General features: G+C 33.6%; 1 protein-coding gene across 2 annotated transcripts in view; it reads right to left on the bottom strand.

The window, feature by feature from the left end:
- Positions 1-533: 533 nt before the first annotated feature.
- LOC108345528 (nuclear pore complex protein GP210) overlaps positions 534-16,060 on the bottom strand; it is a 33,987-nt gene continuing 18,460 nt past the window's right edge. The window contains exons 23-42 of one of the 2 annotated variants that reach the window (XM_017584109.2): positions 15,350-15,477; positions 14,539-14,950; positions 13,332-13,434; positions 13,128-13,240; positions 12,334-12,405; positions 10,473-10,548; positions 10,108-10,215; positions 9,865-10,006; positions 9,702-9,785; positions 9,401-9,614; positions 9,096-9,162; positions 8,758-8,849; positions 8,449-8,509; positions 7,536-7,873; positions 4,866-4,868; positions 4,045-4,081; positions 3,735-3,898; positions 3,511-3,610; positions 2,801-2,970; positions 534-1,316 (exon numbers count right to left, since the gene is read on the bottom strand). In XM_017584109.2, the coding sequence (XP_017439598.2) occupies positions 798-1,316; positions 2,801-2,970; positions 3,511-3,610; positions 3,735-3,898; positions 4,045-4,081; positions 4,866-4,868; positions 7,536-7,873; positions 8,449-8,509; positions 8,758-8,849; positions 9,096-9,162; positions 9,401-9,614; positions 9,702-9,785; positions 9,865-10,006; positions 10,108-10,215; positions 10,473-10,548; positions 12,334-12,405; positions 13,128-13,240; positions 13,332-13,434; positions 14,539-14,950; positions 15,350-15,477 (3,003 nt within the window). In that variant the 3' untranslated portion in view covers positions 534-797. Of the gene's footprint in view, positions 1,317-2,800; positions 2,971-3,510; positions 3,611-3,734; positions 3,899-4,044; positions 4,082-4,865; positions 4,869-7,122; positions 7,874-8,448; positions 8,510-8,757; positions 8,850-9,095; positions 9,163-9,400; positions 9,615-9,701; positions 9,786-9,864; positions 10,007-10,107; positions 10,216-10,472; positions 10,549-12,333; positions 12,406-13,127; positions 13,241-13,331; positions 13,435-14,538; positions 14,951-15,349; positions 15,478-16,060 lie in introns of those variants that run through there. The other variant, XM_017584108.2, reaches the window with a different exon arrangement.

Here is a 16,060-nt window from a genome sequence, read left to right as displayed (position 1 = left end):
AACAAAGAACTCAAATAACTCAATCGTGAGTACACGTCTTAAACATGTTCAAAACATTTACCACATCTGAAAAAAAAAACTAACAACATTGGTCAAAGAAAACTAAATCCATGTTTTTTTAAAAAGAGGACAAAATTGATCAAAGTTTGAAAAATAAAAAAAAAACCCAAAATATCAAAAACATTTTTATCCCTTTAAATTACCGTATATCAAATCAAGGACTAGTACATGCACTTCCATTCATTTGCTCATAAAAAACATGTACTTTTATCCAATGTTTTCTTTTTGTTAACAAAACCATTTTGACAAATTAATAAATGAAATGACTTTTAATAAACGATTAATTGAAGAAACAAAACAAGGCATTTACTTAAATCTATATCTTAATAAAATATGAAAACCCAAAAAGGTTTGTAATATTGAACAATAAAATCAACTAACTCAATGTACTCCCCAAATTTTTCATGCATAAAAAAATAGACCAGCATGGTATAATCAAGTCGAAAACATAAAAAAAAGATGGTAGTAAGAAATGGTACAAAGCAACAATAACATTGAGAATACAAACATCTGCACAATTTGCAGCTTACATGAACAAAAAAAGACTTCAAAGGGGGATCAAATGAAAATTTTGTTTAGACTTCCAAGAAATGGGTGTGCTGATAAATGAAAGCATACTTGGCAATTCTCTTTTGAAAAGAAAACATGTAATCTAACTGATGAACCAAACACAGACTACAAACTTGCTTTGATGCTAGACATATTAGTCCTAGACTACAAATGCTCGATATCCAATCTTATCTTCCATAAGGATGGTATCGGCCAGCACCATAACCACCTCTACTGCTCCCATAGAAGGGACCCCCACTAGTCCCTCCATATCCACCTCCTAGGCTGCCATCATAGCCACTTTGATAGGCACCGGCACCAGCACCACCAGAAGAACCACCACCCCCACCATATGCCCCATAATTCTCACTAGGTCCACCATACCCACCAAGATCATACCCTCTACTAAAGCTTCCACCATATCGACCAGCATAACCGAGGGAGGGATCTCCTCTGTATGGTCCCATCGCACCAGCATATCCTCCATAACCACCAAATTCACTTCCATAGGCACCATAAGCACCACCCCTACCGCCACCATAAGCACCACCTGATCTATAACCACCCCCAACTCCAAAATTGCCACCAAATCCATCATAGGCATCTCCATATCCAGCACCACCGTATGAAGATCTTGAGTCATTGTAGCGCTTGGATGATGGAGGTGCCGAGTTTGGCTTCTTTGGTTCAGCCTTCTTGATTTCCACCTACATAAGAAAAATGACAAGTTTACTTTATTGATGAAAAAGACTGTAAATAGAAAAAAATGCTTCAATAAGGTTCTTGATCTGTTAAATTGCAAATCCATCCAGATACTTTGAATGCCAATGACTTCGTGTATTTGGAAGTAGGATACAGTAGTAAAACAAACATGCACACACTAAGAAACACCACTTCAAGTGATAGGTTCGGTATAGTTTATAAAAGAAGGAAAAGACAAGGTAGTTAGTACAGCTGTAATTAAATAGCTGTAACAGACTATTATAAAGTCTTAATACGGAGGAGGATAGAGAGTTTTTTTTTTGGGTTAGTGAGGATTGTGGAGAGTGAGGTTCTCTCAAATAACCTCAGTTGTATTGCTGTGCTAAAACTCCTTTTGTTCCTTTTTCTATTCCCTACTATGTTGGTACGGGATTAGTGTACAGATAGTAATAAAGGATGATATCAGTTCTATCATCAAGGTTGACAGATAAGGCTAATATACTACTCAAGGCAACATACTCTTGAAGATGGCATCATGTATCGGTAAAACTACATGTTAATCACAAAAGAATAGTAGATTTTTCTAATTAATACGCTTGAACTATCTTCCCATATATTTTACTCTCTACTGCAGCTTTTGCTTACTATTCAAAGCAAAGTATACCTATCCTGAAGAAGAATAAGATAAGTTAACTAAATTTATCCAAAAAACCAAGACAAACCCTCTCAGACTTCTGGAGGCACTGGTAGAAATTGCAACACAAACAGATATTCCCCCGTTCAAATTAGAACACAATTACATGAACACAAATTAAAATGCACGGGAAAAGTCCCAAGCCTAAATATCAGATCCCTTGCCCTTTCTTCCAACTGGTTATCTCTCACTCCTCTCCTTTTCCTTTTCAATAAGCACTATTTTCTTTCTAGAGTATTCCAAGGTCTCAGCAAATAACTGATTTGGCCAACCAGTTGACCCTTATTAATTTCCAATGTGGATTCTTGTTAGAATATTTACTTTGATACTCGGAGCAATAACTTTCACTAAAACACAGATAAGTATATGATGATATGGAACTATGGATCCGATAATTTGATTTCAGAACAATGCAACTGGTACATTGAACTTAATAAAAGGTGAGAAATCATTGCTACTTGATTATTTTCATTAAATTAAGAGTTAAAGTTACAGATTACTCATGAGTTATATTCTTTGAACAAGAGAATCAGAGCCAATAATGAGTCTCCACCTTGAAGATTAAAACCTTTAAAAGATATTTTTTGCAAAGGCAAACTCTAAAATATAAATTTCATGGCGCAAACAAAATCAAGTTGCCAATATTTCACTATTTTCAATTCGATTCAAAATAAACTTTCAGCCAAGAGATTTAAAATTTTATACAATCAACCCTCTGGATCTGGATGTCAGTTACACAAGTCAAGAGTAAAACAATGTAACACATGTACTCGGTTTTAGTAAAAGATTCCTCACCTGAGCTCCAGCAAATTCAATTTTGTTCCCCATGGATAGAAGATCATCAACTGCTTCTTCAGAATCAAATGTTATAAACCCAAAGCCACGAGATCTGTTGGTGGAGTGGTCCCGCATTATTTGGTGATCTTTTACTTCACCATAGCGAGTAAAGAAGTCTCTGAATTCATCTGCACAAGTGCATCTTTGATTAAAAACTACCAACCAAAGGAACTGTCGTTCACTGAAACTATTCAATGATTAATGAGTTACTTTGAAAATCAAAAACTGTTTCACTGTCTAACAGTCTGTTGAAAGTAAACTGTACCACAGATTTAAAGGGACAAAAGGGAATCATAATGAAAATAGTCAATTTACTTACACACCGTCAAACAAATAAAAACACGTCATTCACATCAGGACAGATGTAAATTACATGTGGCCAAGTGATTCATAAGAATTTCTAGGAGAAGAAAACTTGAACATACAAGGCACAACACAATAAGGGAGTTCTGTCTGTCTATAATATCAGAGTAAACCTCTGCAGATCCTAAACAGTACTCTCAAATATAAAAACAGTATTTAATTCTAGGATCTGAAACTTAGATAAATTTTTATGCCCATACTGTCCTCAGTTCGAAGGTTGCTCTCTCAAGGTGTTGCAATGTGTCCCCCTTGTTGACACCTCAGTCAAGCAGCAAAGAATTTAGCTAACTAAAGAGGTAACCTACCTTCAGTCACATTTGAAGGAATTCCACCTACAAAAATTTTCTTTGTCCTAAAATCCTTAGAGCCAACAGCTCCCCTTGGTATCGTCCGCTTAATCTCAACCTATATATGATGATCCCAAAACCATAAGAGCCAGCAAAGTATCCATTCACTAATCACTATAATCAAAACAAAAAACAGGTAACATGACATCCTTAGCCAAGACATCATCAGATTCAAGTCATACTTGTTTTCCATTGATGACGTGAGGATCCTCAATGACTTTATCAACCACCGAGGGATCGGCGTACGTTATAAACCCGAATCCGCGAGGTTGCCCAGTTTTCCTGTCCTTCATGATGACCGAATCCGTGATCTCACCATATTTCCCAAAGTGCTTGATAAATTGAGCTGCAACAAATTACATAAGTCATACGGGTAAGGTTATGAGAAATCAATGCTCAAAGCTACAAATCCACACAATTCAGAGAAAGGGTTGCCACACCCCAAAAATAACAATTACGATAATCATAAACAAAGGCAAAGCAAGCACTAACCAATGGTCGTTTCTCTCGCTAAACCACCTATAAATATCTTTCTGCAAATTATGGGTCGAGTGCAATTAGAACCAAATCTAAGAACATTATTATCGTCTAATCTAAATACCAACAAATTGAAAACCCTTTTCTAGGAAGTGAAGAAAGATTGGTTCTTTTCATGAGCTGCGTTTGCCGAATTGCTCCAATTTAAAAAATTTCCGAAAAAACAAAAGAAACTACGATAAATAAATGGAAAAGGGCATATTACCCGGGACTAGCACCGTCGCCGGTGAGGGGTTGGGAATTGTGGGGTTCTTCTCTGTGGGAGAAAGGTGTAACGACGTCGTTGGGGTCAGCGGCATCCACCACATGCTCGTTACCGGGAGATTCCATAGCTTGCGAATTCAGAAGAGCTTGCGAAAGCGAAAGCGAAAGAGAACGAGAATGAGAAAAGTAAAAAGAGAAACCCTAGATGGATATTGCTTCTCTCTCGTGTTTAAATTTTGTAAAACCCTTTTCTATTTTTTTTTATTTTTTATTTTTTTTATTCTGAGAGTGAGTGGGGCTGATGTCGAGAATAAAGAAGAGAAAAATGCTCTTTTTTTCTTCCTACACCCCGTATAATTTCTAACTGTACGTCATAGTTTTTAAATAATTATTTTATCCTTCATAAAAGTGACTTGTGGATAATCTATTGTGGAAATGTTTTGCAACAAGTTTTTCCAAATTTTTAGAACATAAAATGTATTATGGAATGAGTTTTGCAAACTAAGATTTTTGAAATAGGTTTGTAAGAGAATATATGAGATGGTTTTCATAACGAGCTTTGTAGAAGAAACTTTCTAAAACATATAAGATGTGTTTTGGAATAGAATTTGTAGAATCTTTTTCACAACATATATGATATCATAATTTACAAAATCAAAGATGCTCAATTCACATGAAAATCATGAAATTAATTATGTTTGCGAGAGAACCAATTATTTGTATTTGATTAAATGATCATAGACATTTATATATATATATATATATATATATATATATATATATATATATATATATATATATATTATTTTTTCATTCTCTTCCCCTAGTATTTAATTACAAGTATCATATAATCGATTACAATGTGTATTATCCAATTAGAAGTCGTCTTGTACCAAAATAACTTTTAATGTCATTAGACTCCCCAAACACAGCTTAATTTAATTGATTACCTATGCATTATAATCGATTACATCACATTGAAGTCATTGGAAGGACTAACAATTTCACTTTTCAATGGTGTCAGAGTAGAAGTCACGTGGACATACACGACTTCTTCATTTAAAGCTGTGTAGGAGTTGCACGACTTACCTATTTTCATAATTTTTTTTTTAATTTTTCCTAACTCCATAATTTATGTGTGAAAATTTCTTATCTCAGTAAAAAAATTATACAAATCACATGGTTTACAATTTGTGGGACCTAGTCACCTAAAGAACAATGTTAATAAAAATGTGTGTTAAAAGAATAGTACCTTCAATGGACCATTTATGAGAGAACATAAATGATTCTTAAGTGGTAACAATATACATATATCATATGACATAAATTAGTAAGGTGGTTATGTTAGAATTTAAATATGGCATATATTATTTTGTTTCCAATAATATATTAAGTTTGTATAATTGTAGTATCGTGGAAGCTTGAAGTTGGTATGAAATGGACACAACATGAATAAGTTAAATACACCACACCACCATATGTATTTGAGTAATGTAGATTATTATATGTCATTTTGCACTTTTGGATATGAGGTAAGTGCAAATGCTTATTGTCTATCTTTATTTAGAGGTGTCACAAAAATATCAACAATTTTTATCTATCAATGTGTGAGATGACTATTACATTAGTTGATATGTTATCATTGTACATACCAATTGCAATCTAGCTTGTATACACATAATTTGGTGCAATAATTATGAAAATAGGCAAATTTAAAAAAAAAATACGATAATAGACAAGTCATACAACCTCACAAAACATTAAATGGAAAAGTTGTGCAACCCCACACGACTTTGGTTTTGATCGCGTTGAAACTGAAAGTTGTTAGTCTCCCAACGACTTTAAGGTGATGTAATTGATTATAATGAATATTTACATTACATTGAAATCGTTAGGAGGCCTAACAATTTCAATAGAAAGTCGTTTAGGGGCAAGATAATTTCCAATTTTGAAAATGCAATTGGTACATGTAATTGATTATAGGCTAACTCCACGGGTCAATCGAGCTAGCCAAACATCATTAAAAAAAAAATCAAACCTATGCCACAATACTTCATGTTAACCCAACCCGACAGTCCCACCAAGGTCTGATACAACTTAACTAAGGTCTAACATAGGTTGGCCAATATTTGAAACAATCCAGATGATAGTTCGTTTCAATTTTCATCCCAACAACCCGTTATCTACTTGTTTTCATGTAAAAATTCAAAAATTTCAATTTGTTTCCATGTGATATTACACTTTCGATGACAAAAATAAAAAAACTAGGCATACCAGCCTACGAGCCCAACAAATTGACAATTAGTCGAGTTGAGTTGTAAAGGTCTTGGTCAAACTATATCAAACCTTGATCAAACTGTGTTAATATGAAATGTCGCGAGACGGATTCAAATTTTATAACAATTTAAAGCAAATAAATATAAAATTTAAAAACAAATTTAAATAAAGGCCTTTTAAAATAGTGAAATTAAACGAAGAAAATTTAATGAATAAAAAGACAAAACGTTATTAAACCTTGAAAGAATGATAAAGCGTGTATCAATATTAACAAGTTTTAACTTCTTGTCCTCGAAAAACAATTATGAACATTAAGATTACACAAGAGCAACATCAAGCAACCAATTATGCTAAAAACTTGTCCACGAATTATGTTATATTTAAAAATCATCCTAAAAAGGTATTAAATATTAAAACACAACATACATTCCTAAAAAGTTATTTGTTACAATATTTCTTCCACTCAATTCTATATTTTCTATCAAATATAGTACATACAATAAATTAAAGAGTTGTAAAACAAACAAAAATATAAAATTAGAAAGTTAGAAATCCTTAATCGAATTCATAATTAATTATTAATATCCAAATAACAAAATGGCATTTTGAATCCATTCTACTTAGTTATATTTCAGTCCACCGTTTCATTATCTACCACCCTACAAATGTAATCCTATTTTACAAGCGACATTGCATTACCATCATTTAAAAAACAAGTTACAAACATGGTGAAGCAATAAGGTAGAGCAATTACAAGCATCCCTAAATGGTAATGAAACTGCAGCACTAACCTAAGAACGAGACAAATATGCAACGTGATGATCAAAGAATGGTAACACATTCCTAAATTTGCACAGCTAGATGTAGATAACAAAATTCTCAGGTTTAGAAAACATACAACATTAGTCAGGTCTTATCAGAAGTGAGAGTAGTGGAAGAGTCTAAAACGTGTTCTGTGGATTAACCCTTCTTCTCCCTTCTCGCTTATAATATGGAGTTTCGTCGATGGTTCTCCTCACATAGTCTACAAATGGTTGAGGTGTTCGCGGAGACATTTCATTTACAGGAGACGGGTTGCTTCTATCAGGAGTTATGGGAGCTGCAATGCTTGTAGTTGTAGTAACCGAGGAACTTGTTTGCTGAGATCTCTCTGGTTTCTCGAAGAAACGTGTGAAGATAACGATTGATAAAATCAACAGCAGAAAACATCCCAGAATACTTCCCCAGAAGGCTTTATTTATGGCTATGCTGGATGGTGCTGTTTCCTCAGGTTCATGGTTGACGTCTATTTCCACACTCTGGCCTGTAATAAAACAGGGAAAAGGAAGATTAAACTTTGGGATGAATATCCAACGTCATCATCAAGAGGCTGTCACTTTAATCTCTATAAGTATTAAAATTCAAGTAAGCTCGTGAAAGTGCAATCTATCACCCACTTTAGTCAAAGATGCAATCTCTATAAGTATTAATATGATTTCAACGACTAAGGTGACATTAAGTGGTTAACTTTAGGGTAAAATAATAGCTTAGAGACTAATGTGACCGCACTTTTATGCTTTCAGAGACTAGAATAGTGAACTCTAACAGACTTAAAATTTGTTAGAATAAACTTCCCTACAAGTACATGTATATGAAAATAAATCGACCAATGAAACAAATTTATCCCATAGGCTAATTTGGATAGGCTTATTTCATTTAGTATCTCCAAAAGTTGATTTTAACTTCTGGGAGAAGTTTGTTTCATTTTACTTATTTTCTTCTCCATAAATGTTTATAAAGAAGTTTACCCAAACAGTGTTGAGTTTATTCCCTTTTGAGAAAAAAAAAATATAAATGCCGAAGGTAATTAAGTAATATTAAGCTTCACGAATACGTAACCATTAGCTGGAAGTGTGATGCGGATTTTGTCTCTGAATCTCTTGGCTTTCAGAAGTTGAACCTGGAGACATGGACAAGAAAAATAAATTCGAATGTATTTTAAATCCAAAATCAGCACATTTATTGCATGTCTAACAACGGGATTAGTTCACTTTATAGCTCTGCAACTTCTCAGATGATACTTTAGCACCGGCTTGCAGTACGCATAAAAGAAATGCAAAGCTCAACTCAAGGTATAAAAAAATCACCTAGTTTCTGTAACTTCAAATTTAGATTTGACCAGTGATGAAATCCATTGAAAGTACTCACCTCATACCGTGCATACCCACGAATGCCAATATCTTCTCTGTGGATGAGACTGATCATAATCAAATCTCGATGATGCCAGTGAATTTCAACATCTATAACAAAAAGGCCAACGTTTAACCTTACATATTGTAGACGACAGCAACAAATTTTTGTGGCAACTATGTTCTCAACAATTAGCGAAGATGACAACCGGGAACATCTCCACAGGACCCATCACAATGATTTACATCCCCACCAGACCACAATATTTTTATGAAGATCAACTTCTGACAAAAGTATTGGGTGATCAAGCAACAAAATGATCATACAAGAAAATAAACGAAGATATGTCATCTTACCAGTATTTCCCAATATGGTAATGGCAGTTTTGTTTGAGCCTGGTGTCAGATTCAGCAGCAACGGATTCTGAGGGTATGGGGGTAACATATTAACATCATAGATTAATTTTCATTTCACAATCAGGTTGGGGTGAGGGATCCAATGTATTTGCAATTTGGCACATCACAAGCATAAAGGAGAGTAAAATGGTCAAGAATCCAGATCAAGAAAATCACAGGCACTAAACTTCATAAATCAAGCACTCTTGCCTAATTCTGAAATGTAATTTGTAGCAATAAAACGAGGAAGAATCAAAGATCCACACCTTGCTCATCTCCATTATAGAAAATCCGCCAATAAAAAGTGCTGAAGCAGATCCAGATATGTGTTCATTTTCAAGAGAAGCAGAAATGGAGACTGATACATCTGGCCTCATGCCTTCTAACTTAGGTACTGAGTGCACCAAATGCTCCGGTGAGTATGGGAAAAATAAGCAATATGAATTGCCAGATTCCTGATCCAGCCATGGCTTCACGTACCTTCAGTGAATGGAGGTAGAAGATATATCTAAGAATGAATTGTTCACTTTAAAGAATCAAAAGAAAGAAATGGTTAAAGATCTATACCCCACATATGGTGGATCTACTCTACAATTGAATAAAATTCTCGTGTTTTCTCCAGGTGCACCAAGGGATTCACTGTAGGAATTACTATACAATCTAGTCAGTCAGAAAAGCAGGTTGCTTTCTTCAAACCAAGTTAAAGTCCATAGAGTTATAATTCACAAACCTGAATTTCACGGAGAAGTTGTATCCTTTCGAGGGGTATGGGACATTAGTTAACATCTCCTTTGGGCCAAGCAAAGAAATATAATCTCCTTTCAACACTGTAATTGTTGTTTGCAGTTTTGATCCTCCATAACGGAAAGATACTGCTCATAATAACATTCAGTGAGAAAGTAATAATTGTTTATAAAGCAAAAACTCCAGAATGACATTTAAAAGGTTTATTTTCAGTACTAAAATCTAGCACCTTGGGCTGAACCTTGCCCAATAGCTTTGGCCATCCCAGATAGTGTATCAACGGATACTACACTTCTATTTGTAGTAAACCACTGTCCAGAAACTGTATCACTCAAACCTGAAACTTAAAGGTAAAATCCATTACCACTATGGAATAATTTGGTAAAAGGAAAAGATGAAATGCCCTGAACTCAAAACTCAGTCAAGCAATTGAAATAACTATCTGCTCCAGTGCTGGGTTAACAAAGTAACTCTAAAAATCATGTTAGACAAAGCTAAATCTGACAAGTACAACCTTTTAGAAAAGAAATTTTTTCAAGAGATAAGACATTGATAGAAAAATAAATTAGTAGCAACCATCCAAAATGACCACACCTTTTATGCTTAGGTTAAGAGGACTTCCTATGTGAAGAACTGGATTTTGCGGATATATATGGGCACCCACTCTAATCTGCAAAAGGTGGAAAAACATACACAGATTCAGATATTGGAAGAGAACACAGGAAGTGATCTAGCAAGTTGAATGAATAAAAGGAAGAATAGTGAGTGTCACATGTACAACTTGCGCAAGAACAATTCATTAAGTGACAATGAATACAGGGAAAAAAGCATACATCACGTATACAACTCGTTGCAAGTGTTACAAACGACAAAACACTAATCCTTATTTATAGTTGTATTTTTAGAATTTTAATTCTAATTAAATAAGAAAACAAGTCTAGATGTAATAAGGAAATATAGCAACTATTTTTATTCTGTTTTTTTTTTCCTTTTTCAGAATTACTTGTTAAAATAATTTGAAAAGCTGTTCACAAAAAGTAAAAAGAAAAAGCAAGTTTGGTAACATGATTTTGAAAATACACAGGAGATGGAAGAAGATCAAATGCTGGCAAATAAAATATCAATGGATCATCATTGGTAGATGATCTTCAAAATTCATACTTTATTCTAAAATTGTTGTAGGAACCATGTTATTTATAAATATGAACTCTACGCAACACCAGAGATGACAGTAGCACAAACACTGGGACATGGCTATGTCCAAATTACAGGACATAACACCACCACTGATATATATAATCATGACAAAAATCTCAATCAATTGGAAGTTCAGTATTATATGCACTATAAAAACAAATTTGTTACAGTTCCTTATAATAACAGTCCTCCCAATAGAATTCTAAACAAGAAACATAAATTTTAATAGCTTAAATAACTAGTCAAGGCTTATAGAAACAAACCGAAAAATGAGATTTGCATTATTTATAATATAATTTGTTTTCCACTTTCTTTATGATAAGGAATGTCTAGGAAGTGTTAACCAAGAACAGATTTTGGTTCACTTTCTTTACAAATGCTCAAGCTATGTAAAAGAGGTGTCAGAGCACAACAAAATAGTTTTTCATTGTGACACAATTGAAGTGTGTCAGACATCTGTGAAAGACATATCTAACATGTCGTGCCCAAAAGTGTTGGACATAGCAAGCAAAGCAACACGTTATTGTGAATAGGTGTAGGTCCTTCCTCGTTTATAAATGTCACTGTAAAAGCAATAACTTACTTTTCAAAGTCTTAAACTTTCATTAAAAAACTTTCAAAGAATGCAAAACTAAAACAACCTCTATCACGGAAGATTTTCTTAGAAATAAAAACTGTCTTTAAAAACAATAATCAAACAACTAACTTTATCATGTTAGATGGTTAGTGATCATTAAGTTCAATCTAGGATTTTGTTTACTAGAAGGAACACGACCTATAGAACTAGGAATATTATTATGAAGAAATAGTGAGGATAAACCTCAATTACAAATAAGCACGGCAGATCCACGATGCTGCATACGTTCTAAAGCCCACAGACCACAATTCTCTCACAATCTGAGGTAATATGGTCTCTCGACCTCTTCTATTCACAGGAAACATGCATTGATTCTTCTAATTATCCCAGCCCAGCTAACTATCTCACTAACGGATACTAACAAATGCTAACAGATAGCCAATATTATCAGACATTTTAATAAATGAGAGCAAGACCTACAAGATTAACTCAGTTCCGAAAATGTAAATCACCTTGAACAAAATTATAAGCCAGTTTAGGTGTATCAGGCATCAGGATGAAATTGATCTAATATTGTTAAAGTATAGGTTCTAAAATTTAGCATACAGAATAGGAGATTAAGATATGTGCATAGAACAGTAAACAACTTTGTGCAGATTTTTGGGGAAAACTATTACTTACCAGCACATAATCTGATTTCTGCAGATCTTCACTAATTGATATACGCACAAGAACATTACCATGCCGAATTGCCTTCAACCATCAGCAGTCAGGACAAGAATTCTATTAATTTACTTAGCTGAGCCAAAAACTCACAGATAGTAAAATGAACAAAAATACCAGACACTCAAAATCTTCAGACTCTAAACAAATATAGTTTGTTCTAAAGCAATGGACTTAATAAGTTCTGTTCTCTGTTTTGTTTAGGTTAAATAGAAGAGAAAGAAATTGAAGGGGGGGAGATGTGAGAAAGGAGAAACTCTCCTAGTTTGACATGAGAGAAATAGGTGAGAAAAAATAAAAGGAAACAATGATTTGCATCTTTCCTAAAATGGCCTTATATCTACTTATAACAATATTTTTAATAGGAACATAATCGTCTATTTAATGACATTTCATTTTTTTTTCTCTTCATATTTTAATATTTTATTGTAGCAAACAACCCTTAAAAATATACTCTTTCTCACTACTTTCTATCTTCTCCCTTTTCCTTTTCTTTCTCAGACAAACAAAGCACTCAAGTTGAATCACAATGCATAAAGTTCACTAATTAACCTGATCATGACAACACAATACAGGATTGGCTTTGTTAGAGACCTAAGTCCTTTGGGACACTTTTCAAGATAAAAAGAAAAGTCATGGTTCCAAAAATCTATGATTGTGGAAGCTGTATGATCTTATTTAGCTTGTTGATCCAAATTATAAGAACAAGGGAATCAAGAAAAAATTATTTCCAGTAAAAGTCATTAACAAACCTTGATATGGACATTGCCTTTTCCATCAGCTGTTTTGTTTACATAGAGAACATCAGGGTAGTTAGTTTCAGCATGGAAAGGCACAGCATTGTAGGCTTCGTGGAAAGGATTTCCTGTTGAACGACAATAAGAGACAATAAAAGATTACTACTTTTCAGTTCAAAAGTTCCTGTATTCGATTCACTGTCAAGGAGGCATTGATACCTAAAGCATCATAAAAGTTTGTTGGAAGATCAAGTTCTGCACCAGCAGCAAGGTTAATCACATTGAGGAGAACCTCCTTACTGGCTATTCTAATTTGAGTCACCTGATTATAATATTGAATAAATTTGTCATGTGGATAAAATTTCCAAACAATACAAATTAGCATGGTTAATAAAAAAGGTAGTAATTCTGCTGATAGCAGACCAGCAACAATGATTTATGGATTAACCATTATGAATGGACCAGAAAAAAATGATTAAAAAACCATTTATGGTCCACTAACTAAGTATTAAAAAACATCCAATCCATTAATGACTTGTTAATAAATAGATGTCCAACCTATCTATTTAAGATTACTCTCTCTCCCTTTTTGAATACTTACTACCTCTTTAAAATTCATTAAAAATCAACCTTGGACTGTATTTACTATATGCACCAAGGTCCACACACATATATAAACTAAACATGTATATATAAATACAATGGATATAATTCTATATATGATTGCTCCATTAAGCATTTTCTGAATTAATCCAATCCATTAAACTTCACTACTGTAATTAAGGGTGTAGACAGGTTGCAACAAACATCCAATCCATCCAACCCAACCCAGTTACATTTTTGTGGATTGAGTTGAATTTTTTCTAGCGAACAAAATTAGAATCAGGGTTTAGTAATAATGACTAGATGAATTTTAAACCTAATAAACTCAGCCGAACCCAATTAGGTAATAAGTGTGTAATGAAAATATTATTTGTGAGAAAATTCGTCTATGCAAAAGAAATGATTTATAGTTGTTTATATGAATACTGCTTTATTGATACAGTCAATAAATAGTCCTTACAGCGCATGATATTAATGTTTTGATATTTGTTGCAAATAATATATTATTAGGATAAATATATTCTCAATATCTCTATGGCAATTAGGAAAAAATATCTTTAGAATATTTTATTCATTTCAATATATTTTTATTTCCTTATTTTAAAGGATTTGATTATTACAAAGGGTTGATGAGAATGTATTTGTTGTGATTGTTATCAATAAAATAGTTCTTTATTTCCTTACATAGTTCAATTACATTTCAGTATTTTCTGTCATCATTCTGTTGCAAGTATGATTCTAGCTTTATTAGAATTAGGAGACATTGATCATGAGTGCCAAGAAGTAGGCCCAAATAAACAGTAAGCAAAAGATTATTCCATACCTCAGAAACCTTGACACAAGAAGCAATCTCTGTTCTTCCTGTAGTACGATCTTTAGCTTGAATACAAGCAAGATTATTACTTTTGGTAGTTTTAATTCTGTCCCCGTCAATGAATATGGCATCTTTTTGCATAGCATCGTTTTTCTCTAAACTTCTCAATAAAGAATAGCTGATGGTTCCCCTGCGATTTCGACTATCATATTGTGCATAGGATTCTGACAATGAAGGCAAACGGTTCGTCATTGTATAGTAGGGAGGAAGAATCCAGGTCATGGGGATTCCCAAAGCCAGTGGAAGATCAGGAATCACTGTTACTGACAAAGATGAACTGTAAAACATGGACTGAGCCCTTGACCCAGAAGTTGAAAGTTCACACGAGAAAGACACAGCAACATTGGTCTTGCCTGGAGATCTGAAAAACAAACATCCAGAACTGAATCACAGATTCCTCAACCCTATTTTTGAAATAGTTTATAATCATTTCTGCATTGAAATGTCAAACCCTGTGTACACTTTTACATTGCTCTTACAAGGAACTAATTTCAGTAACAAGAAAAAGAACTACAGGAAAACCAACATGACTATTAAAAAGACCTTGTACCAATAATATGCTAACTGGAAGCATAATAGACCATTATTTGGCTTCAGACATCTAATAATTACATAAAAGACAAGTAAAAAAGATTTAGACATACAAATATGATACACTGGAAGGTGGAGGAAGTTATAGTATACCCAAAGGCTAAAGTAAAGTACTACTAAGCATTGTTTATTATGTAATCTTATTCTTAAATGTCAAATTCCTTAATACCTTCCATACAAGACATTAATAAAGCCAAGGTTATTCTCATCAAAATAACTATTAACTTCACTTCTTGCTGAAGTAGTAAACTGGATCCCATCCCCGTGCAAGGTCTCTGCCACCTTAAAGCTCAATACCTATAGAAACAAAGACAAAATTATTTAGCTTACCTTTGAGTGTTATTCACTAAAGAGGACATTACCTAACTGAAAAGATATGCAGTATAAGGACAGACAGTTACTCTCTTGAATTTACAGTTTTAAATCCCGGTGCTTATTTTAGTGGGAGTGGGAATTGGAAGGCTATGCTCTTGATTAGAGGTGAAAGCAAGTTGTATCCAACCCTTGAATCTAGTCAACACAACCTAAATAGACTTTTGTGTATCGAGTCAGGTTGAATTTTTTTTAGTGTACCCATTTCAAATTGGATTGGGTGAATTCCAAACTCGATGAACCTGACTCCATGATATGTACAGAAAAGATATGCTTCAGGCGGAGCTGTAAGAAGCATTGTTTCTAATCACTTATATCAGTGAAAAAATGTGTAGACAGTAAGCAATATTTATTGTACAGTTATGTGCAATATATTCACCCATATTTCTACAGTATCTTTACTATTTAGACCAAAACACACTTTCCTTCAGATTCAATAGTTTCTTGGCATTTGGCTTAATTGTAATATGGTTTTTAGGCCATACAGAATTCATACTCCTAGGAGAGT

Source organism: Vigna angularis, chromosome 8 (genome assembly GCF_016808095.1).
Source record: "Vigna angularis cultivar LongXiaoDou No.4 chromosome 8, ASM1680809v1, whole genome shotgun sequence".
NCBI lineage: Eukaryota > Viridiplantae > Streptophyta > Magnoliopsida > Fabales > Fabaceae > Vigna > Vigna angularis.
The sequence above is the reverse complement of the archived record's forward strand: the minus strand, read 5'-3'. Positions and strand labels throughout refer to the sequence as shown.